Raw genomic sequence first — 26,262 nt, 5'->3', positions numbered from 1 at the left:
ACTCACTGAGTGCGCCCAGGGATTAAACCCACATCCTCATAGAGTCAATGTCAGTTCCTTAACCCACTGAGCCACAAAAGCAACTCCCAGTAGATGTTTTTTAAATGACTTAAATTCAGTATTTTAAAGGTTAGACACTATTTGAGTTCAAAATTTAGAAATCTGTACATGGCAGTAATTTTTGCTTACATGTTATTGTAATAAATACATGTGCATATAAACGGGAGAGTTTAGTTCTTTCCATGAGAGCACAATGCTAATGTCAGGGATTTCATTTGATTGTCTTTTTTGTGTGGTTACCTTTGTTCTGTGCTTTGGTCATCATTTATATCCTTCATGAAGGCTCCCTTGCGCACACATACTGTTCATCAGTGAGACTGGGGAAGTGAATGTAAGTAGGTCAATAAAAAGCTGGAAATGGTTCTAGAAAACCTGGCCATACATTGATTAGCAGTGCCATTTTGTATATAAAAATGTTTTCGTTGAGTGTCTTCTTTATGTGCAGCAGTGCAGGTGAAACAGAATAAGAGCTGAATATGGTCGCTGCTCTTAAATTAATTTGAAATGACGTTTTATATAGTCTTAAGAGCGGTATAACTTCTGTGTTTTGCAACATTGATTTTTAAGTATGATGTAAATATTAAAGAGGTCATAGTAAGGATTAAGGAGGTTGGTTGTATTGTACAGCACAGGTGGAATTTAAAGTGAGTGTTAAATCAGTAAGAAATTAAGTTTAGAGGAGATAAATTTGCTAAGAGGAATAATAAGAGCAGTAAATGTTCATGAATGATACTATGTGCAATGAATATGCCTCATGGTTACAATTGAGAGTTTGAATGTGAAGCACTGAATGGTAGCCTCTTCAGGGCAAGGTCTTTGTGTCATGCATCTCTGTATCAGCAATGCCTAGAGTCCTCCCTAGACCATGATACTATGTATGGCTATGGTAGGAAATTAATGTTTTTGACTGTTAGAGTTGGAAGTGGCAATTATAACCGGGTTTTCAAAGGCTTTAAATAATAGAAGGGACAAACTTAGCATAACTGGTAGTAAACATTTTTGAAACAGATGAGTAAATATTCAGTTTCCGGTTGAAGAATTTGGGGTTTATTCTCTTGGTAGTGGGGCACTGGAAGTGTTTGCTTTTTAAATCTGGGGGTAATGTGTTTTGAGGATTGTTTTAGGAAAATTACACTGGGAGAATATTATAGGCAGATGAAGTATTTTGAAATAAGACAATTCAAAGGGACTCTAGCAAAGGAGTCTAGGTAGGATATAAGGAAAACTCAGAATAAAAAGTTTCTGATAGTAGGAATCCAAAAGCTACCTCAAGAGACATTCGTAAGGAATACTTAATATAGGAATATTGAAGGGAGAATCAGAGATGATGCTAGTTCTCAAGTCTAGTGGATCTGCACTATTATAGTACTACTAGTATTAGAAATATTAATAATTAGAGTCCAAAGGCATATGAAGAAGCGAAAGGTATATACAAAATTTAGTTTTATGTGTGATAGATTTACGGTGATGGCTGGAGAACCAGATGAGAACTTTCAGTGGGAATTTGGTGATTCAAGACGCAAAATAAAGAACTGAGCTTAAAGCTGGGAGTGTGCATTTGAAAATTGATCTTTCAGATGGGATAGTTGAAAATCATAAAACTTAATGAGAAGTCAGAGGGGTAGAGCATAAAATGAGAAGGACTTGGAATGAAGAGAGCAGGTTTTTCACACAGAAAGGGAAGTGTTAATGTACAGAAATAGGGGTCCAAAGGTTAATTTCAGCAAATGTCAGAGAGGCAAGGTGGTTAACAGGATTGGATCCCTTAGAGCAGGGTAGGCAAAAATAAGGCCCACAGTCGATAGCCTGTTTGTTTGTTTTTGGTTTTTGTGGGGTTTTTTTGGCCTTCCCCGGGGTATGCGGAAGTTCTAGGGCCAGGAATTGAACCCACACTACAACAGTGACAAAGCTGAATCCTTAACTTCTAGGCTGCCAGGGAAGCCCCTTTGCCTGTTTTTTATAGATTGTTTTTTTTTTTTTTTTTTTTTTTAGATTAAGTTTTATTAGAAGACAGCTACTCTTTATTTGTTTACATATTGCCTATGGCTGCTTCTGGGCTACAGTAGTAGAGTTTGGGTTATAGCAGTAGAGTTGGTAAAGAGAACATATGGCTCACAAACCTAAAATATTTACTGTCTGGCTGTTTATAGAAGTTTGTGGAACTCTGCTATAGAGATCTAAGAAATGAAGACCAAGAAGGGGCCTTTATGCCTTACGATTAGGATAACCTTTAACAACATGAAGGAGTTCACTTTTGCCCTATAGACAAATGTTTATTGAGAGCCTTTTGTTGCCTGGCAGTCGGTTTTGCTGGTGTGGTCTAGGAAGAAACTAGATACCAGCAAGAGATTCATTACTGAGTGACCACATAAATAGAAAGAAATAAAGGTGGTGAATATAAATTTTTGTTTTGTGAATCTAAAAAGAAATGAGTGGTAGTTTGAAGAGTATATGAGGAAGAGATTTTAAAATGTAAGGAAAATACAAAGGAAAAATTCCTACAGAGTTCCTTTGAGAGAGGCAGAGTGCGTTGCCATTGCAGGAATTAATGGTCTAAGACTTGAATGCCAGGAGTACACAGGCCTCATTACAAGAAATGAATAGAATTGTTTGTGGAATTAAGTTAAGAATAGTAATTGCTCACACAGCTGTTTTTAAATAGCAAATCGTGTTAGGTAATCAGCAAAAATCCACCAAAATGTACTTGAGAGTTATGCAGAAGCCTCTTTATTGGTATTGACTTATGATCCTAATGGGTACTATAAAAACAAACAAACAAAACCTGTTTGCGTTTTTCACAGTGGTATGGTACTGTATTTTTTTGTTTAATGTGCAAGTGCAGTATAATATTTTCATCTTACTTTTCCCTTATCAAACCCAAATGTAATTCTCTTGTTGATGAGGAGCAACAGAATGAACTTTATGAGCTCACAGAGCAATGAGGTGTTTTCTCTTAGTAGTATCTGTTTGTTTGCTTCTCTGTTTGTCTTCCTCCCTATACAAAAATGGAATGTTTTATTATGTGGTTGGATTTAGGCCTACTAATTTGTTTTTTCTGTCTGTATTTTGTCCAGCTATACTTCTTTCTTTTGGATTTAGTTATTTCTTAGGACTCCATTTTAACTCATTAATTGGCTTTTTAGTGATACCTTTGTTTTTTTCTACCTTTGATAGTTTCTCTAAGGTTAATTTACATCATTAACTTATCCCAGTCTATTTAGAGTTAATAGTATACCACTTCACATGGAATTTTGTCAACTTATAGGTCTGTTTACCCTCACGTCTGCCTTCCTTTATGCTGTATTTGTCTTATGTATTTACAGCTAAATATATTGTAACTCCTGTGAGAGAATGTTAAAATTTTTATATTAAAAAAACTTTTAAACAAGTTAAAAGGAAAGACCGATCTCTTATATTTACTATTTCTGATGTTTTTTTCCTTTTTCAAGATCATCGTTTCTCTCTGATAACATTTCTTTCAGCTTGAAGAACTTCTTATAGTATTTATTTCACTGAAATTTTGCTGGCAAAAACTTCCAAATTTTATTTTATTTGAAAATGTATTCCCTTTCCATCCTTGTAGGATCTTTTTATTCTGGTAACTTTAAAGGTATGTTTCCACATCTGCTGACAGTCATAATTTCTAAAGACAAGTCTGCAGTATTTAAATTATTGTTCTGTGATATCTTTTTCTGTCCATTTTCAAGGTTTTCTATGTATTTTTGGGTGTTAGAAGTTTGACTATGGTAGGCCTACACATGGTTTTCTTAGCGTTTATCCTGTTTGGATTCACTGAGTGTCCTTAACTGATAAATTTGGATCCCTTACTATATTTGTGAATTTTTTGGCCGTTATTTCTTAAAAATTTTTTTTCTGCCCTTTTCTCTGTTTAGTATCTTTTTTTAGGTCTCTAAGGCCCTGTTCATTTTCTTCTATTTTTTTTTTCTCTTTTTATTAATTTGAGGGTTTTTTTTTTTTTTTTTTTTTTTTTTTTTTTGGTTTTTTTGCCATTTCTTGGGCTGCTCCCGAGGCATATGGAGGTTCCCAGGCTAGGGGTCGAATCGGAGTTGGAGTGCCAGCCTACGCCAGAGCCACAGCAACGCGAGATCCAAGCCGTGTCTGCGACCTACACCTCAGCTTATGGCAACGCTGGGTCCTTAACCCATTGAGCAAGGCCAGGGATCGAACCCGCAACCTCATGGTTCCTAGTCGGATTCGTTAACCACTGCTCCACGACGGGAACTCCTAATTTGAGTTATTTCTATTGATGTATTATCAGATTCACTCTTTACTCTGTCATCTCCTTTCCTTTTTTAAACCTATCCAATAATTTTTTTTTGGATATTTTTATTTCTAAAACATTCATGTGTTATTTTTTTGTATTTTCTTTTTCTCCATGAGATTTCTAATCTTCTCATTCATTATGAGCATATGTCCTTTACCTCATTGGGTATAGTTAATGTATTTGATTTAAGGTCCTTGTCTGAAAATCTCAGTATCTGGGTCATCTTGAAGTTGGCCTCTCTTGATTATTGTTTCCTTTGAGATTGGTTCACTTTTCATTGTCAAGGAATTTTGGATTGTTTTAAGGATATTGTGAATGTTATTGGAAATTTTGGTTTCTTTGTGTTCCTCCAAAGCATTTATGATTTCTTTGTTTTAATGAGCCATTAATTGGATTAGACTCATAATGAAAACTCTGTCTTACCTGAGGTTAGCATCTGCTCAAATCTCAGTCTGATTTGATTCTTTTAGCATCAGCTGCAAACTGTCCTGTGAAGGGTGTACACCAGAGCCCAGCCAAATACTTGAGTAAAGACATACCAAAAATTTGGGACTCATCTTTTTTGCCTCTCTCCTTTTGGGGATTCTGTCCTAACTTTCTGATGATTGTGTTCTCTGTTCTCTTTTCCTTCTAGCCAGAAAGATAGTAAGTTTTCTATTGGAATTTTAGTTCCTACATGCTGTGACTGCTGCTTACCTGCAGGATAAAGCTTTAAAATGGGAAATTCACCTGTGCTAATCCCTACCCATTGTTAAAAAGTGAAACTCAGTCTGCTCTCTTCTTCCAAGTTTTTATTCCTCTCCAAAGTCAGCCTGTTTTTGTTCACTCCCTTGGTAGACTTCTTTGGTTTACTCTTAAGGTGGAGCCTTTAGGTAGTTGTTTTATATTTATAATTTTTCTCCAGAATTTATAGTAGCTCTCCATAGGAGCTGACTGCATCATGTTGGAAGCTGAGCTCATTAGTTCTGTTTTGAGGTTTCCTCCAACAAATTTGTAATCTGCTTTTTTTGTTTGTTTCTTTTTTGAAGAAGTTCCCAGGCCAGGATTCAGATCCTAGCCACAATTGCTACCTGTGCCACAGCTGTGGCCTGCGCCATGGCTGTGGCAGTGCTGGATTATTTAACCCACTGCGCTGGGCTGAGGAATCAAATCTGGGTCCTGGCACTGCAGAGATGCTTCAGAGATACCTCAGAGACACCACAGATCCTGTTGCACCACGTTGGGAACTCCTATGGTCTTCTTTTAAAAATAATACTTTTTTTTGGAGTTCCCATCGTGGCACAGTGGTTAACGAATCTGACTAGGAACCATGAGGTTGTGGGTTTGATCCCTGGCCTTGCTCAGTGGGTTAAGGATCCAGTGTTGCTGTGAGCTGTGGTGTGGGTTGAAAATGCGGCTTGGATCCCGAGTTGCTGTGGCTCTGGCATAGGCTGGTGGCTACAGCTCCGATTCGACCCCTAGCCTGGGAACCTCCATATGCCGTGGGAGCAGCCCAAGAAATGGCAAAAAGACAAAAAAAAAAAAAAAAAAAAAAAGATACTTTTTAAAAACAATACTTTTAAAATAATAATAATTACAGTTTTACTTATTCTTAATGTTCTACTTAGATCTCTGTCTTCCATTTTGGATTCCTTTTTTTTAACCCATCTTTAGTTACTGCATTCTTGTGACATACTGTCATATGAATGCCCTAATTTTATATGTTCCTTACCATTTAGTAGACATTTTGAATGCGGAATACCACACTTGTGCAAGGTACCAGAAGTACATAGAGATGAACAAGATATATTACCTACTGCAAAGTTTTATTAGTAGGGTATACATAAAAACAACTATTAATATTGCAGATTAAATCAGTGCAAATTAATTTCTGAAGTTGTTGATTAATTTTGACTTAATTGATGGAGAATAGTACTCAGAGGAGAAGGATTTTTAAGCTGATTCAAAATTAGAAACTGTATAATGGGGCAAAAGATAAGGGTGAGTATTCTAGGGCTAGGAAACAATGGGAGAAGAATATGTAACAAGTCTTGGATTGTTTGGGGAGGAATTAATATCTTAATGAGGCTGGAGCACTGAATTTTCTGAAGGATATAGTATGTACTAAAGCTGAAAAAGTAAATTGAGGCTACCTTGAAGAATGCCCTGCTCAGGAGTGTGAATGTTAATCCTGAAGCAGCAGAGGATCACATTTGAAAAGTGAATGGATGTGATCCAACTTGTGTTTATGGCAAGATAAGTGTGCTGGCAATGTTAACTGTGGATTGGAATGGGAACATAATAGAAAAATAAGCAACATCCAGGACCTGAACCAGAGCACTGTATATGTGAAGAGAATAAGGGATAGTTACTCAAATATTGTCAGAGTAGACGATAATACAATGAGTAACTGGTTAAAGGAATACATGAAAGAAATGTTACCAAATTTAAGAGAATCACTATATTTCTAACCACATTTGTAAAATATCCTAACATCATGCTGACTGTATGAATCTTTGGGAATACTTTTTTATTTAGAATTCTTTTTTGTAACACTGTCGTTTATACTGTACTATAGTGAGTACAAAGTGATTTTTTCTTAAGATGTGTGATGGGATCATTTCAAAGCTATGGTACTTAACATCTGTGTGTGGTTTAGCCACCCAGCCCTAGTGAGGGTTTAGGTTTCTCTAAAATTTTTAGTAATTTTTGCTCTTTGAGGGTAGTCACTTTTCTAGTTCAGAGTCATTTATAGTCTGACTGCTTCTCATTGGAATTTTCAAACTACTATTCATTTATTTAGAATATTGGTTTTGATTATTGTCTAAAGAAGAGTGATAAGCTAATAGATAGGGGGTCCAGTTTCAGCCCCACTTTCATTAAACTGATTGTATTATTTCCACTTAATGTTATTTATTTCTTTCACAAATATTTATTAGTGCCTATTGTATATCAAGCATTATTCCAGGCACCAAACGTAAAAAATTGAACAAAATAGACTACACCCTTGTTTTGATGAAAATTTCAATTTATTAGGAAGAATACAAATGGTAAACATCCCCCTATAATATGGTGTTTGAACAGAAATACCTGAAGGAAATTAGGGAAACAGACCACTCACATATCTGGAAGGAAGCATTTTATGAAGAGGGAAGAGCAAGTGGCATGGCCCTTAGAAGGAATCATGCTTGGTGTGTTTGAGCAAAAACGGGATTCATGTTGTTGAAATAGAGTAATCTAAGAGAATGAATAGTAGGAGATGAAGTCAGAGAGGTGGGAGGCAGGACCCATGGAACATTGTAGACTGGTGGGTTTAATGCTAAATGAGATGGGTAGATTTTGAGCATAGGATTTACATTGTTGAGTTGTTTTGTAAAGGTCATTCTAGTTCCTGTGTAGAGAATACAAACTTTAGGAGGGATAAGAAGGAAGACCCTTTTGGAGGCTCTTGTTATAATACAGGTCAAGATGATGGTAGCTCAGACTAAAATGATCCTTGTAAAAATAGTGAGTTATAGCTAGATATTGGAAGTATTTATAAGATAAACCTAGTGGGATTGAGAAACTGAGGAGGGACATTTTTTTGCTGAGATTCATCCAGAGTTGGAGAAGAGATATCAAGACTTTTTAAAGGGTGGACTTCTTTTGTGCCTCTTTAGAAGGAAAACATTTGACAGCCTTGTTTAGGTGCAAAGCTTTGTTATTTAGATTAGAGGGGAGTGTTGCTGTTGCTTCTCAGGTGCAGTGGAAGGTCTTTTCTTGTTTCCAGAAACTTGACAGCTCATCTGCCCAAGAGCTTTGTTGGGGTTAGAGTGTCTCTTGAGATAGAGGAAATCCTCAATATACCAGGTCCTGAGATGCTTCCCAAGGTGGCAAAAAATACCTGCTTGCCCTCTTAAAAACTTCGTTTCTGTCCTCGCCATTAGGGAGTTTTTATTTTTTTCTAAGCAGACTGCCATTTCCTTTTGACCCTTATACTCTTATTTAATTAAATCACTGGAATGTCTTATTTAATTGTATCTTTACAGGACATTTGTACAGAGTGATGTGGCTAATAAAAATAGCATAGCGAAAATCATTGTTTGAAAGTTATTTTCAAAATTCATCATTTTCTTGAAATTTGCCACATGTTTAATTATCTTACTCTAGTGTACTTGGCCATTAGAATATTTATACTTTTAAATCTTTGTTCTCATCAGTACCAAACAGAAACTGTGATTAAATTTTAAAAGATAACTTCAAGACAATTCCTTCTGTTCCTTTTGCTGGTCTTATTTTCTTGCATACTTTAAAAAGAATCAAACTTTTTAATTTGACAGAGCCAAAATTTTTTATTAGTAAAAAAAAACCTCTATAACCAATGTTATATATACTTCATATGAAGCAACAGCTCTTCTCTTAAATTTCCTTACAATTTCAGCATTTCCATAACTTTTCTGTTGTTGTTTTTCATTAGTGTGTAGCATAAAAACAAAGGATTTGCTTTTATATTCTAATTGATTCTATTTCACAGTGAATTTTTGAAAAAACACATGAGCAGGTTTATTTCATAAGTATCTAAAATTTGAAAAATACAGTAAATATGTTTATGATGGGATTTTAGGTGTATATTGTTTTACAATTGATTGCAGCTTTTGAGTCTTATCTAAAGGAATATATTATTTCACAAATAAAATGCAGTGAAGAAACTGTTGAATAAATACATACATAGGTTTGGTTATCTGGCATAGCTGTCTCTAGTCAGATTTCTTTTATCAAATCATCTATTGAATCCTGTAAAGTTTATCATCTTTCCCTTATTTATAACAGTGTTGGGGTTTTATATTTTTGAACTACATTTTACTTGCTAGAATAAAAAATTGATTTCAGTGCTACCTCAAGCTGTGTGTGTATGAGAGAAAGAGAGACAGAGACAGAGTGAAATAGATGTATATAATCCCCTGTACTCTTCCTTCCAACCGTAAATATCCCCATAATACTAAGCAAAGTGACTGTAATGACATGTTTTTCTTACCAGCTCTGCCACGGGGATAGCCTAATTATTCTTCTCTCCACTCTTTGTCTCACCTCCTGTTCCCTTTCATTCTTTCTCCATTCACTAGACTCTCCACTATTACCTGAAATATTTTCCCACTTCCAGACTTGTTTCCCCCTTTAGCCTGTTTGTAGTATAGGGTGGCAGAATCTCTAATGCTAGGTCAGGTGGTGGCAGGTGGGAGAGAAGGAGCTGGTCAGCAGCTTTGCTCCTCATTCACCCCTTTTATCTCAGATCTTATCTGAGCCTTACCAAACCTTGAATAATGCTTTAGGTACACAAGCTCTCTTTGAGGCCCCATGAGGCCCAGATAAGGGGGACAAACCAGGTATATAGAATATAGGAAAGTCATTACAAAGGAAGGAAGCAGATCGTTTCATTGAATTCACAACCTTGTTTTTAGATATAGAGTCTAAAATTTAATGTTTGTTCTTTACTGGAAAATATTAAATAAAAATAGTATGCCTTTTAAAATGGGGCACATGGAATCAAAATTTATATTGAATTTTAATCCATTCCATTCAGAAAAGCAAGTACTTAGGTGACTCTGTTTATAAAAGGGTAGAAAAAGAAAAAAGTCATTTAAATCTTTATATTAGTTAAATTATTAACTTTTAAATTTGTTGAATATAAATAGATTAATTAGAAAGTTAAACATGACTCAAAAGTGTTTCTGCCACTGAAGTACTGCTAAACTTTCTGTTACACTACCATTTTAATCTGTCAGTTGAGGCACTAGCATCTCAAAAAATGTTAAATTGACGTTTATGGAGTAGAAATAAGAAGGAAAGAAAATATATAACAATGGTGATTCAAATATATCTTAACAGAAATGTTTTCCTCCTGATTACTATATTGCAAAATCGAGTATTGTATTTTCTTGTTGAGCATTTTTCAGAGTTTGATCAATTTGTATAATTTAATTATTGTTTATTTTCTATTTGTGATTTCTTTTTCCCTGGATACCTTGGTGTTAAGGCTGGAGCTTTGGAAAGTTTATTATTCCTGTCATATTTCTATGTTTGAACAGCCATTGTCTTCAGAAGAAAGGAGTTATTGATGCTAAGGGATGACTCTTGCCTTTGTCAGTGCCAGCCACGACCTTCTATTCAGAGTGTGGATACATTAACAGTAAAACTATAGAGCTCTGAGTGTAAACCTAGCTGGATGCTTGTTATTGTATAGCATCCTTTGAGCCCCCTACATGTCCTGTATCAGTGGTATGTAGTACTCTTTAGCTAGTGGCTTAATTAAATTAATTGCCATTTCCTTTAATTAATGTTAGCTCTTTCATGCTATAAAAGTGCTATGTGTCACTTAATGAGAATTGAGTATATATTTTAAGAGAATTTCATTTGTCACTTTAAAAAATACAGTAAAATTCATTGACTTATTAAAAAATAATCCAAAAAATAAAAATAAAGTTTTGTCTGAGATGTTTTCTGTAGCAAGTAATCATCTTTCCTGTATTTTCTTTTACAAATGTACGTAAAATAACACATAGGCCTCATATTTATTAACTATTTGTGATAAAACAATTCAGAGTCATAAGATGAATTATTTTCATGGTCATTAAAATAAGTTTGCATTATATATTCTAAATGTTCAGTGAAAGTTATGTACTCCCTGCTTAGGCCCACTGTTCTATTTTCTGTTTCTGTGGATTTGTCTGCTCTAGGTGCCTCATACAGTATTTGTCCTTTTGTAACTGGCTTATTTCACTTAACATAGTGTCTTCAGGTTGCATGTGTAAGAATTTTCTTCCTGGGAGTTCCCGTCGTGGTGCAGTGGTTGACGAATCCGACTAGGAACCATGAGGTTGTGGGTTCGGTCCCTGCCCTTGCTCAGTGGGTTAACGATCCGGCGTTGCAGTGAGCTGTGGTGTGGGTTACAGGCGCGGCTCGGATCTTGCGTTGCTGTGCCTCTGGCGTAGGCCGGTGGCTACAGCTCCGATTCAGCCCCTAGCCTGGGAACCTCCATGTGCCGCGGGAGCGGCCCAAGAAATAACAACAACAACAACTGATGTTTCTTCAATTTTGTTTATTGTAAATAATGCCACTGTGAACATGGGTGTACAGTTATTTGAAATTCTGCTTTCAGGAGCCAGTTTACTTTTGCATTTTACTTTGGCCATGTGATATTTTAAAAATCTTAACTTATGTAGAAAAAAGTTACAAATGCAAAGTATAGTCTTTTTAAATAAAACTTTTAATAAAATTATTTGCAGTTTCACAAGTAGTTTTATGTTAATGGATTTTGTAGGTTAATAGTAGCCTTTGTCTTAGAATGGGTCTCATAGGAATTCTATATGTTGTTCTACAGTGTTACTTGCAAAGAAAATGCTTGGAAAATGGCCTGCAGGTAACTGGATGCTGGAGAGATGGGTTAACAAAGTGTGTTTTTACATAATATTCCTCAAACTTGTAGAATCTCTCTTAAATCTAGAATTTTAATAAGAATTCTCCAGGAATGAACACTATGGGTTTTTTTTTTTTTTTTTAACCTGTAATCTGTGTGTTTTCAAAGTTTCTAACTCATTTGAAATTGTACTTGGTGTATTGTCTGTAGTAGGTACTCATTTTTTCTCTATTCTGTTTTTGATTCAGGAAGTACAGATTCATAAAAAGAATAAGTATTTCCTACTAACTGAATTAGTAACTAGTGTATTCAACTTTGGATACTGTCTTTCTTACCCTACTTGAGTCACCTATCCCTTCAGTTTACAGTTATGTTCCTGTGAAAGACCCTTGGCAGTCTTGGCTAGTAGCCGGAGACTTTGTGACATTTACCTTATTACAAACCATTTTTCATCAAAATCACAGAGGAAGGACTTCAAGGAATTTTTTGGAAGAGAGAGAGGTTCTAAACTTAACAGAATGTTGTTTTTGTAACATCCAGCGTTTTCTTGTGGAAAAATGAAAGCAACCAGCCATTTCTGTTTCATCAGAGAAAGAAGTTCACAAGGGGTTGAGACAGTGTACCCTATTAAGAGTTAAGGATGAAAGAGATTGGTCCTCAAAACAGAAAAGGGAGAAATGGCTGGATTGAGAGATCTCCACTCTTTAAACTTTTTCTGGAGATTGGTTGAAAGGTAAAAAATAATGGAGCTAAAGCTTCAGAAGATACATTAAGGAGCACACTGAATTGTTTTATTTATGAGAGTGAATCCTTCTCACTTTGAGTTTTTCTTTCCTTTGCTCAGAGTGAACCTATTCATTTACAATTAGATTTTAGAAGAAATTTTTGTTAGGATGAGTAATCACATCATTTTTTATTAGTTTTAATATAACTAGCATTGACTTGAATGTGGTTTGTTATAATTTGGTTTATTTTCATGTCTTCCGTTAAGAATATCTAATCAGTGCTCTGAGGGAAACCAGTTTTATTAATTCAAGCAATTGTTTCATTTGTTTCATTTCTAACCCTCATTCACTTCTTATTTTTGTGGAAGCAATATTAAACCCTAGAAAGTGGGGGGGGGTGGTTCATCTATTCTTAGATGTAGCAATGGATGGAGACAGAGGTGGAGAGATGTAAAAGCCGTGTTTGAAAGTTTCCAAAAACCTATATTGGTTCTGAAATTCTGCAGTGTATTTTAGGGCATTGTATAGAGCAATGATGAAGATACTGCAAAGAAATGTACGTCTGCCAAGTTCCAGAAATATGGTTTGATATATAGCTAGTTCTCATCAAATGTAGATACCACTCACTGCTCTACCAAACAAAAGTCATCATAGTATCCTTTTGGATTTATATCTTTCACTTTCTTCTTTCCTTAGGTATGGATGAACGAGGAGGTACGACATCTTGGGGAACAAGTGGTCAACCAAGCCCCTCTTATGACTCATCTAGAGTAAGTTTGCTCATCAACCCTTGATTAAAACTATAAAGATAATTTGGCAGAATAAGTAAGTTCCTTAATATTTAAATTGTTTCTTAAGAGAAGTGAAGGTTAACTTATTTTATGGGAATGTAGTAGAATACTAAGTACCCTCAGAGTAGATTTAATTCTTTCCATTAACTGTCATACTTTGGGAGTTTATTTTATTCCCTACAGTGAAAGAAATATTCTTGGTGCTATTTCTACACCTTAGCTACTTTATAATACCCTTTACCAAAGTTGGAAGAGCTTGGAATGTCTCACTAAGTATTCTCCAAACATAGTCATTTTTCTTCTTATATTATTTATTTGCTTTGAGACCTCTCAAAGTGCCAGCCTCTAGTCTCCCCTTTTCCATTCTTGCTACAGTAGTCATCAGCCATTTATATCAGGGATTCTATAGCCCTGTCTCTTCGAAGCATGTCAAAACAGACATAACAGATGACATTCTGGTTGGCAGTTAAGAGAAAATAGGACCAAGCTAACATTCTACACATTGAAAGTTTAAAGGATTAGAGCCGTTTCTAGCAAAACAAACAACTCTCTTAAAACTTGTTAAATTGAGACTGGAAGATTGAAAATTAGACCAAAGAACTGGCAATAAAATTAAACCCTGTGCTCCCACATTCCATAATAAATTGGTGAGGTTAAGAGGTACCTTTTCCAAAAGGTCACACTTTGATTGAATAATGAACTATTTATTTCTCTTAAAATTAACCAAGAGAAAATAGACAAGCATAAAATTTTGGGGTATTTAACTCTAGAAGCAAATTGGTTTAAGTGGAAGAAAACCTGAATAATGTGATTGAAATTCATAGTCTCCGTATGGCTTACACTGAAAAATGCTGAGTGAAAATACTTTTTAAAATATGTGGTTTTGGTATTACATTTGACTGTAAATATGTTTAATTAATTGAAAATACTTCGAGAAAGAACTAGGATAGTTAGGTGGAATCCAAAAAGCTATAGAGTCTGTTACACATGGGTTTTGGTGTTTCCCTTTCTGGAATCAGTGCTGAGAAAGCTGGGGTGTAAACAGCACTGTCCTGGGTATCGTAAGACTTGCATTTACTGTTGACTCTACTGTGAACTTGTTACTTAATCTGAGATATGATATTTCATCTTGTGGATAAACCGGTTGACGTCCAAATCTCCTTCCACCTTTAAAAGTTTTAAAAATTTTTTTGTAATATTGTGAATAGGGAAGATAGATTTTCTGTTTAGATTTTGAAATAGAGATTTTTTTATACATTCGAGGACACAATACTGTTTATTAATACTGAATTATCTTCTTTCAGAACCTCAAGTTACTATGTGATAACATGTCATTCCTTAATATGCATTAAATGGTGCCTTTACACCTTACTCCCTTTCAGGCTTTCACTGTTTCTCTGCTTGAGTACTAAAGAGGATTTTAGAAGAAGAGACTGTAATCTAAACATTTACATATCTCATAATCCTGAGGTTAAGTTTACCTTTAGAAACAGATGTCAAAGCAAATCTTCCTTTTTTTTTTTTTATGCTGTTTGATCTATAGGTCACATGTGAAATAAGGTTTTTTTACTTTCATCGAGTATATATTGTGTACAGTGAAAAGTTAAATTGATTTTGTAGTGATTTTCTATTATATAAATCCAGATTCATCTCAAAATATTCCATACAACTATATATATTCATATGTATGTTTATATGTATATACACACATATTTTTCCTACCTCAATACTGAGTGATCAGATAGAGCAGTGATTTACTGCCCTTCTTTTGTTTTGTTCTCGTTGCAATCTACTCTTCTAATAAATTTCTTCCTTTTATTCTAGTCACAGTTTTGAACTAGTTAAGATGTTATGTATTTTATTTAAAATTTCAAACCAGGAGTTCCCATTGTGGAGCAGAGGAAACGAATCTGACTAGGAACCATAAGGATGCGGGTTCGATCCCTGGCCTCACTTAGTGGGTTAGCATCCGACATTGCCGTGAGCTGTGGTGTAGGTCACAAACATGGCTCAGATCTGGCATTGCTGTAGCTGTGGCGTAGGCTGGCGGCAACAGCTCCAATTAGACCCCTAGCCTGGGAACCTCCATATGCCGCTGGTGTGGCCCTCCAAAGACAAAAGAACAAAAAAATAAATAAAAAAAATGAAATTTCAAACCATTTATTTCTTCTCTGAACGCTTCTTACCAGGAAGAGATATTCATGGTTATCTTTGAAGCTGTCCTCAGCCCTCCTTTCTTGGAAGATTATCAGCTTTTTGAGTTTTATTATTAACTATGTTTTACCATCTTGGGCATGTCTTAATCATAAGTATAGATGGATATGATTCTGTTAATAAAAAAAAAATCAGTTGAACAAAGTACTTCATTCTCCTGAGTATCTTGATATGTTGAGTATTTAAAATTTAGAAATAAATAATGATATTAGCTAAAAGACAGTTTTGACATACTGCTTGTAAAATTAACAAGTCAGTTTCAACTTTAATGAAATTGCAGGTAGCTTTGTAGAAATTATGTGAATGAAATTTATTTAGACTTTACCATAGTGTGTAAATGACATATTTCCATCATGGAAAATTACATCATTTCACAAATAATTTGATTTTACATTATTGGTAGAAAAAAATTAACTTTTTGTGGTAGGCCATGATAAAAGATCTTTAAAAACTGCAAAATGAGTAGTTTGGTGGAGTTTTAAAGCATATGTTTAAAACATATACCCACTCAAAACTGTAAGGGAGAAAGAACAATTTTTTGCAGTACTTTAAAACCATATTTGGCACATGAAGTAAATTAATACTATATTGCTATACATTTTAGTTTCAGGATTGGCTATACCAAATTATGAATGATGAGCACAATATTTATTTAACAACTTTTCAAGGGGAATTTTTGCCATTTATACTTTTTGCCTGATAGGTCCTGCATTTAATTCTAACAAAGATACCATTCTACTCTAGAAACCTTGATGTATAAGTGAGTTCTACTGGAATTGTATGGTTAAGAGGCCACAAACTTCTCATCATTGTGTTAGCCTTATACCCATTCTTTCAGAAGTAGGAAAAGTCATTACAGCAAGAGCTCTTATCTGATGTGCCTGCCCTGTTTTCCCAAATCCACCAGAAAACTAGCCTCCCAGCATACAAATGGTTAGTTGAGTTTCTGGTTATCAGAACTACCCGCAGCACATCATTCACTACCGAGTTCTTGTTAAATAAGCAAACACAGAAATAAACACTATATCTAATAATGGTTATAGAAGAAATGGTAGACATAGTCAGCATTGTTAGGAAATGTGGAGATGAGACAGAACATGTTTGGACACTCAAAGCAAAGTTAACACAGTATTTGTGTGTGCACCTCAGACCTCTCTACCTTTGTTAGAGTCCTGGTTCTCTGCACTGTTGACCTACTGCCCACCTGTGCAGAACAAAAACACACATGAACAGATAAAAAAGCATTATCATGATGTGAATAGCACTTCTATTTTCAGAAGTTGTGAAAATGGTGGTTGCAATTAAAGCACCTGAGGCTGAAAGGAGTGATTAATCTCAGGTAATTTAGGCATGAAAAGTATAATTAATTAATGAATTTGTCCCCTCCCTCTCTCATTTTTTATCCTTTCCTGCAAACGAATGTTTTCTGTATTTGACATTTGTACCAGGCATAAAGACCAGAGAACATCATAATTTTTCTTATTTTCTATGGTGTTAATAATTTATACTGGTTTCAGATTTTTCCCCTCTCTTTAGAAGGCACTGATCAAGAGCATATACTGTGAAGCTAGGCTACGTAGGTATGATTCCCAGCTGTGCCACTTCTGCTGTGCCACTTCCGCTGTGCCACTTACATGTGTGATTCTGGACAAGTTACTTAAATTCACTATACCTCAGTTTACTCATCTATGAAATGGAGATAATAGTAATTACTTTATAAGGTTGTTATGAGAATTAAACAAGATATATGTACAGTGTTAAGTGTATAGATCAGTACAGTGCTTGGATCAGCATTTGGCACTTAATGGGTATTCTGTAAGTGTTGGCATTAATGTTATGTGTATCAGAATTTATCAACTAGATCTATTTGTAACAGACAAATTAAATGAATGAATGAATGCATTTGCAAATGTGCTGCATTCTAAGTGTAATGAATAAGAATTGCCTTCTGGGTGTTCCCACTGTGGCATAGTGGATTAAGACTCCAACTGCAGTGGCTTGGGTTGGGATGAGGCGTGGATTTGATCCCTTGCCCAGTGCAGTGGGTTAAAGGGTCCTGTGTTGCTGCAGCTCCTGCTTAGGTTGCATCTGTGGCTCACATTCAATCCCTGGCCTGGGAAATTCCATATGCCGTGGGTGCAGCCATAAAATTTAAAAAAAAAGTCTTAAACTGTCCTGTACAATGCTTTACACATAATGAATGCTCTAGATATGTTTGCTGAATATAATCAAATTGAGGAAAAGTGATTAGATTTATTAGATTAATTGTGTTTGAAGATCAAGGAGGGGAAAAATCAAAGTTGATATAAGGTGATATAACTGTGATAAAAGGTTGATATAAAGCTTTGAAGTAGACGGTGGTGGTATTAATTAATGGTAATATACCTTTCTTCTGTGCCTACAAGTTGTTGCCCTGATTAATGATACTACTTAGTGAAGTTATTTTATTTTAAGATCACAGCCTCTGAAGAGTTGTGCTCTTGTGACATTGGACAAGTTACATGACCTTTTTCTGCTTCAGATTTCTCATTTCTAAAATTATGGTAATTTTACACATACTTGGTAGGGCTTTGGTAAAGATGGAATGTTGTAATATCTATAAAGTATTCCATTTCATTTATTGATACAATAAATGAAAGCTACTATTACCATTATTAACCACCATTATTTTCTCCAAACATTTAATCACTGTTTTTTCATGCTTATATTTCTTTATGTACAAATTCTGTTTCAAATTCATTTTAGTTTTTGGAAATTCCAAGGGGCCATGTCATCTTGGTTTTCCTGTCCCCTTAACCTAGGCCAAGCTCAAATTACTGAAATACAGTTGGAGTTTACACCCTGGGCTAAGGGTTATGAGAAAGCTCACAAGAAAGAGAAGTCTTTTGTTGATATTCTTTCCTAATATACAGAGTTTTGCATTCCTTAATTTAAAAGATAAGTGAGTTCACTAGCAGATAACCACTAGTAGAAATTATATTTATTGGTACTGTCAGTGACCAAGAGTTGGCATATTAATGCTGAGCATTTTCAGGTTATATATACTCCATTGTGATACTTATTGTTGGAAGAGAAATAGCATTCAGTTGAGTAGAGTTTGAGTGCTTATTTTATCTGATTGCTAAATTTTCATCATGGTTTTCCCTTCTCTTACATGGTTTGCAGAATGAAACAATCATGTCTGTGTTGCTCTCCTTCCCTCCACATTTTGCAATATCATTGAATTTTTAAAGCTGTGTTAAAGGTGTAAGGTGTGTTTCTTATATTCTGTCCTTTTATTTCATAGGTGAGAAAACCAAGGGAGTTTGACATTTGGCTATATTGAGATGTGTGCTGTTGATGCAAAATGCACATGAGATTTGGCTAGATAGTTTGTCCTGAACTCACACATTCTTAATTCTACGCTAGTATTTTTTTAAGCCCCATACCTTAGTATTTCCCAACTCAAAGAACTGTTTTAAATTTTTTGCCATATACTGAAGGAATGGGAGAAGAAAGAGGACAATGGTCAAAAAAGAAGAGGATCTGCAGTCGTTATCCCAAAAGAGGACAGTAGAGATGATTTTATTTAAAAATTGCCTAACGATGGAGTTATCGTCGTGGCACAGTGGTTAACGAATCCAACTAGGAACCATGAGGTTGCGGGTTCAGTCCCTGCCCTTGCTCAGTGGGTTAACGATCCGGCGTTGCCGTGAGCTCTGGTGTAGGCTGGTGGCTACAGCTCCGATAGGACCCCTAGCCTGGGAACCTCCATATGCCGCTGGAGCGGCCCAAGAAATGGCAAAAAGACAAAAATAAATAAATAAATAAATAAATAAATAAATAAAAATTGCCTAACGAGTATAGTGTTTCATGAAGCAGACTACTGTAGAAATTAAGAGCTTGAATGTTGAAATCAAGTTGTCTATGTTCTATCTCTGGGACTCCTGCTTCTTGGCTTTATGAGTCTAGGCACATTACTTCTCTTTGCCTCAAACTTTTTTTTTCCCTTCTTTTTTTTTATGGTAGGAGGTGGGTGGATACTAATAATAACTACCTTGCTGAAGTTCCGGACTTATGCCTATTAGTGGAGAAGGGGAAAACCAGTTATGCGGTGATGAGTTGGCTTTAAAATACTTAGTTTAGCTGCTGTGTATGACTCAGCACAAAATAATGTCAGGGACTTTCTGTTAAGGGATAAATAGTTGATATGTTTTGAGGTCTAGCATTGTAATACATACTATGACTTCTGCTACTTGTTGCAGTGGAGGGATATGACAATTTAACTTATTTAAAAAACACCAGCAGCAGTCCTTCTCAGATCAGTTGTCAGGAATACACATGGATGACAGCCTGATAGACCAAATCAGGTAGAAAATAAAAAAATTAAGGGGCAAAAATTCGGAACTTGTTCTGGACTTCTAAGAATCATACATAAAGCCATAGATTGGGTGCTTGGCATAAAGGAAATAAAAATAAATAAAAATTCAACGAGAGTAAACATAGAGCTTTCAGATTCTATGGAAACTAGAATGAGTCCATAAGGTTATTTGGATTAATGTTACTTCTCTAACAACTTCTGGACCATTTCTGCCAGATGTGGCTAAAGGGAACGTTAATTTTGCTCAGCGCTCTCTCCAGTCTTAGCAAGCATTCAATATCTGTGTTCATTCATATTTTTGGAAGAGCTTGGCTAAGAAGCCACTCTTTATTTTCTTTATTTTTTTTATTATTGCTCAATGAATTTATTACATTTATAGTTGTACAATGATCATCACAATCCAATTTTATAGGATTTCCATCCCACAACATAACCTCATCCCCCCAACCCCCGAACTGTCTCCTTTGGAAACCATAAGTTTTTCAAAGTCTGTGAGTCAGCATCTGTTCTGCAAAGAAGTTCCGTCTGTCTGTTTTTCAGATTCCACATGTCAGTGAAAGCATTTGATGTTGGTGTCTCATTGTCTGACTAATTTGCTTAGCATGATAATTTCTAGGTCCATCCATGTTGCTTAAAAATGTCGGTATTTTGTTCCTTTTAATGGCTGAGTAGTATTCCATTGTGTATATGTACCCCATCTTCTTGATCCACTCCTCTGTCGATGGACATTTAGGTTGTTTCCATGTCTTGGCTATTGCAGATAGTGCTGCAATGAACATCGGAGTACATGTGTCTTTTCGAGTCGTGATTTTTTCTGGATAGATGCCCAGGAGTGGGATTGCTGGATCAAATGGGAGTTCTATTTTTAGTTTTCTGAGGAATCTCCATACTGCTTTCCACAGTGGTGGCACCAATTTACAATCCCACCAACAGTGTACTAGGGTTCCTTTTTCTCCAGACCCTCTCCAGCACTTACTGTTTGTAGACTTTGTGATGATGGCCATTCTGGCTGGTGTAAGGTGGTACCTCATAGTGGTTTTGAATAGCATTTCTCTGATAATGAGTGATGCTGAACATCTTTTCATGTGTTTTTTGGCCATCTGTATGTCTTCTTTGGAGAATTGTCTGTTTAGGTCTTCTGCCCATTTTTTGATGGGATTGTTTGTCTTTTTGGTATTGAGCTGCAGAGGGTATTTCTCAATTTTGGAGATAAATCCCTTGTCAGTTGCTTCATTTGCAAAGATTTTCTCCCATTCTGTGGGTTAAATCTTTTTGTTTTGTTTAGGGTTTCCTTTGCTGTGCAGAAACTTTTACGTTTAATTAAGTCCCATTTGTTTATTTTTGTTTTTACTGTCATTACTCTTAAGAGGTGGATCTCAGAAGATGTTGCTGTCATTTATGTCAGAGAGTGTTTGACCTCTGTTTTCCTCTAAGAGTTTTATAGTATCTGGTCTCACATCTAGGTCTTTAATCCATTTCGAGTTGATTTTTGTGTCTGGTGTTAGGGAGTGTTCCAATTTCATTCTTTTACATGTGGTTGTCCAGTTTTCCCAGCACCATTTATTGAACAGGCTGTCTTTTCTCCATTATATAGTCTTGCCTCCTTTGTCATAGATTAGTTGGCTGTAGGTGTGTGGGTTGAATTCTGCGCTTTCTGTCCTGTTTGTAGTATAGTGTGAAGTCAGGGAGCCTGATTCCTCCAGCTCCGTTTTTCTTTTTCAGGTTGTCTTTGGCTATTCTGGGTCTTTTGTGCTTCCAAAGAAACTTTAAAATATTTTGTTTGAGTTCTGTGAAACCTGTCCTTGGTAATTTGATAGGGATTGCATTCATTCTGTAGATTGCCTTCACTAGTATAGTCATTTTGATAATATTGATTCTTCCAATCCAAGAGCATGGTATGTCTTTCCATCTATTTTTGTCATCTTTGATTTCTTTCATCAGTGTCTTATAGTTTTTCAGAGTACAGGTCTTTTGTCTCTTTAGGTAGGTTTACTCCTAGGTATTTTATTCTTTTGGATGTGATGGTAAACGGGATTGCTTCCCTAATTTCTTTTTCTGCTCTTTCATTGTTAGTATATAGAAATGCCATCGATTTCTGTGTATTAATTTTGTATTCTGTGACTTTGCCAAATTCATGGATCAGCTCTAACAGTTTTCTGGTAGAGTCTTTTGTCATATACGGCCTTTATAACTTTGAGGTAGGTTACCTCTACACCCACTTTCTGAAGGTTTTTTTTTAATCAGAAATGGGTGTTGGATTTTGTCAAAGGCTTTTTCTGGTGTATCACACTGATTGATTTGTGGATACTGAAGAACCCTTGGATCCCTGGGGTAAATCCCACTTGATCATGATGTACAATCCTTTTAATATATTGTTGGATTCGGTTTGATCGTATTTTGTTGAGAATTTTTGCATCTGTGCTCATCAGTGAAATTGGCCTTTAATTTTCTCTTGGGAGTGTCTCTTCCTCTGTGATTTTTTTGGGATGGTTTCAGAAGAATAGGTGTTAGCTCTTCTCTAAATGTTTGATAGAAATTGCCTGTGAAGCCATATGGTCCTGGACTCTTGTTTTTTCCAAGTTTTGTAATCACAGTTTCAATTTCAGTACTTGTGATTGGTCCATTCATCTTTTATATTTCATCTTGGTTTAGTCTTGCAAGATTGTACTTTTCTAAAAATTTGTCCATTTCTTCTAGGTTTTCCATTTTATTGGCATATAGTTGCATGTGGTAGTCTCTTAGGAGCCTTTGCATTTGTGTGATGTCCATTGTTACTTCTCCTTTTTCATTTCTAATTTTATTGATTTGAGTCCTCTCTTTTTTTCTCGATAAGTCTGGCTAAGGGTTTATCAATTTTGGTGATCTTTTCAAGGAACCAGCTTTTTGTTTCATTGATCTTTTCTGTGGTTTTCTTTGTTTCCATTTCACTGAGTTCTGCTCCGATCTTTATGATTTCTTTCCTTCTACTAACTTTAGGTCTTGTCTGTCCTTTTCTCTTGAGCTGCTTTAGATGCAAAGTTAGCTTGTTTATTTGAGCTTTTTCTTGTTTCCTGAGGTGGGCTTGTATTGCTATAATCTTTCCTCTTAGAACGGCTTTTGCTGCATCCCATAGGTTTTGGAGTGTCATATCTTTGTTGTCATTTGCTTCTAGGTATTTTTTAACTTCCCCTTTGATTTCTTCAGTGATCCATTGGTTGTTTAGTAGTATGTTGTTTAGTCTCTACATGTTTGTGTTTTTTGCAGTTTTTTTCTTGTTGTTGATTTCCAGTTGTATAGCATTGTGGTCGGAAAAGATGCTTGATATAATTTCATTTTTCTTAAAGCTACTGAGGTTGGAAATGTAGCCCAGGATGTGATCAATCTTAGAGAATGTTCCATGTGCACTTGAGAAGAATGTGTATTCTGTTTCTTTTGGATGGAATGTCCTATAAATATCTATTAATCCATCTGGTCTAATGCTTTATTCAGGGCCATTGTTTCCTTATTGATTTTCTGTCTGGATGATCTGTCCATTGTTGCAAATGGGGTGTTAACGTCCCCCACTATTATTGTGTTATTGTCAATTTGTCCATTTAAGGTTGTTAGCAGTTGCATTATATACTGTGGTGAACCTAGGTTTCGTGTGTAGATATTTAAAATTGTTATATCTTAAGAAGCCACTCTTAAAGTTTGATGGATAGCAAGTTGAAGATGGCATAATAGAGACTTAGTTCCCCTCATATGCTATCTGTGCAAAACACATAGAGGTCATTCTGGCCCCAGGAGGGTTGTACTGTGTGGAATTTTGAGAGAATGTGATGTGTAGTTCATTTACATTTGACAGTAGCAGCCTTTGAACTTCCTCTGGGTAGAGAGAACCTGTTGTTTTCTTTTCCCAGCAGAGCACAGTAGCATGAGAGCTACCCTTGTAAATAAGGATGATAGTGGCTACCTGCTTTTAAAAAACTTGTGGTTAACTGTGATCCTCCAGTTTTAACATGCTGAGATTTGTAAATGCATTCAGTTTTTGAAATGTAAAAAGTGAGTAAATGTATATCTTAGAGTTCAGGAAATCTGGTTAGAAATACAAGTCATTGGAGTTCCCGTCGTGGCGCAGTGGTTAAAGAATCTGACTAGGAACCATGAGGTTGAGGGTTCGGTCCCTGCCCTTGCTCAGTGGGTTAACGATCCAGTGTTGCCGTGACCTGTGGTGTAGGTTGCAGACGCGGCTGGGATCCCACGTTGCTGTGCCTCTGGCGTAGGCCGGTGGCTATGGCTCCGATTCGACCCCTAGCCTGGGAACCTCCATATGCTGCGGGAGCTGCCCAAAGAAATAGCAAAAAGACAAAAAAAAAAAAAAAAAGAAAGAAAGAAAAGGAATACAAGTCATATTTACCTAAGGAGTTAAATAAATTACAAAACTTAACTCTTTTAAGGCAGCACTGAGAAAATCTAATTAGGAAGCAAACCATTAATTACAAAAGTAATTTTGATTAACAATTAGATTATAAGAAAGAAAAATTACTTGGAGTAGTTAGGAACGACTTAATAGCATAAGAGATATTTGAGTATTGTAGGATAAGCCATATTTATAAAAGTAAGGTTGAAAAGAAGACAACTTGCTAAAAACGTAGAATGATGGGACCACAAGTTACAGAGGCAACAAAATCACCAAATTCAGTAAAGAGTAAATCACTTTGCTTTGTAGGTAATTGTGTGATAAGGCATATAATCTTTCTAGAGAAGAAATACAGTCTATCCTTTGGGGAATAGAGAGCCAGTTAAAACCCAGACTTTGACACTGGGAATGGCACAAAGGGTTTTGTAAAGATCAATACATTCTTATATGGAGGATGGCTCCAAAGTGAAAGGATGACGGGAAATTGGATGATCTGTTAAAATGTTACTACGGAGGTCCGCTTGGGTGAGACTTAGATTAGCATGAAAGGATGAAGATCACAAAATAAAGAGGAGAGACGGAGAAAGGAAAAAGAAATTGGCACAGTAGGTGACTGAGGAGTATATAAAATCGTGGAGACTCACTTTGCCCGGAGAATGATGGCTCCTGAATTAAACTCCATGTTTTTACTTAGGCTATCAGAAGTTAGCTGTGGTGGTGTTATACAACTACCAGGTTGTTTGATTTTGATAAATAGCTTCCCTTATAAATGGGAAAATCTAGTTGTGTGAATGAAAATAAATAAAATAGTTTTTTACTCATTGTCCCCCATTTGTTCAGCATTAATGAACAGTAAAGTTCTCTCTTCTAGAGCACTTAATTTCTCTAGATTGTTTATTGTTTGCTACTGTTTTATTTTTTAAGGGGAAAATGGTGTAGGTTTTAATAGCTACTAGGAGTTCAAATGCAATAATTAGAAAGGACACACAAATTTTGAAATAGTATTTTATGCCTCTTGATCTCAGGTACAAAACTCGAGATGAAGCAGTTAAATAGCAAAGCAAGACAGGAGGGACAGAGAATTAAAGTAAGTGTTTTCTATATATTGCATCTATGTTCCCATTAATCTCTGTTTTGTTATGTAACTGCTCCTTCTGAATGTTCTGAATGTGAAGAAAACTGTGGTTAAGAAAAGGATGTATGTTAAGGTTAGGTTCAAATAAACCCATGAGAGAAAGTGTGGTCTATAAGTCTTGGTCATATTGAAAATAGCACCTGCCTATAAATTTTAATCTTAATGTTCTTGGATAAGAGAGAAATTGGGCAAATATTTAAGATGGAAGACATCACGTAACTATTGGATTGTCTGCTTTTCCATGTTAAAGCAGCAAACCTATTTTTTCAGTTTAGCCGTTCTTCCAGGAACAGTGTCTGTTGAGATACTCTAACATAGATCTTTTGGAAAGAGCTTGCATGTCAGATTCTCGCCTCACTGTGAATTTCATTTTATTTCACATGCCTGTGAAATAGCATCTTTATTCAGGATTGATCCTTACAATTCTCTCTCTTTTTAATCTTCTCAGTGTGAGTCTTTAAAATTAACAAGAAGTCAAAACATCTCTCTTATATCCCTTTTTGTAATTGTTGAGGACTGACTTTCCGATAGCTTTTTTATTTTCTGTAAACTTAGATGTTTCTTATTTACAAGAAAATAATGGAGGGTAGATTCTAGCAGATACATTTTTAGGCTGGCTTAGCCTATTTATATTAATAACAATATTTACAACCACCATTTATCATAATATAGTTTAAAACTTTTCACATGTTGCCTGTTTTAAGCTTTATACCAGCTCATCAAGAAGCCATTTTAGGAAGTTCCCTGGTGGCTCAGCAGGTTAAGGATCTGGCGTTGTCACTGCTGTGTCTCTGGTTACAGCTGTGGTGGGAGTTTGATCCCTGGCCTGGGAACCTCTGAATAATACTGTGGGTGCGGCCAAAAAAAAAAAAAAAAAAAAAAAGGCCATTAAAAAAATCCCATCCATTTTAGAGGTGAGGCTCAGAGGAGGTAAATAACTTA

At 35.7% G+C, this 26,262-nt stretch overlaps 1 protein-coding gene across 17 annotated transcripts in view; it reads left to right on the top strand.

The window, feature by feature from the left end:
* Nucleotides 1-26,262, top strand: part of TCF12 (transcription factor 12) — a 372,042-nt gene that overhangs the window by 127,184 nt on the left and 218,596 nt on the right. For 13 of the 17 annotated variants that reach the window (XR_014810871.1, XM_021094715.2, XM_021094708.2 and 10 more), the window contains exon 4: nucleotides 13,139-13,212. Coding sequence is in view for 16 of the 17 variants with exons in the window: in XM_021094715.2 (XP_020950374.1) it covers nucleotides 13,139-13,212 (74 nt within the window). In the remaining variant the exon portion in view is untranslated. Of the gene's footprint in view, nucleotides 1-13,138; nucleotides 13,213-25,210; nucleotides 25,273-26,262 lie in introns of those variants that run through there. The other 4 variants (XM_084969238.1, XM_084969236.1, XM_084969229.1 and 1 more) reach the window with 1 other exon arrangement.

Source organism: Sus scrofa, chromosome 1 (genome assembly GCF_054392235.1).
Source record: "Sus scrofa isolate SSC_HxYL_T2T_F1_AM1 chromosome 1, Sscrofa_HxYL_maternal_Yorkshire_Landrace_v2.0, whole genome shotgun sequence".
NCBI classification, from domain to species: Eukaryota; Metazoa; Chordata; class Mammalia; order Artiodactyla; family Suidae; genus Sus; species Sus scrofa.
Note: the sequence above shows the minus strand (reverse complement) of the source record. Positions and strands in the feature narration are given on the sequence as shown.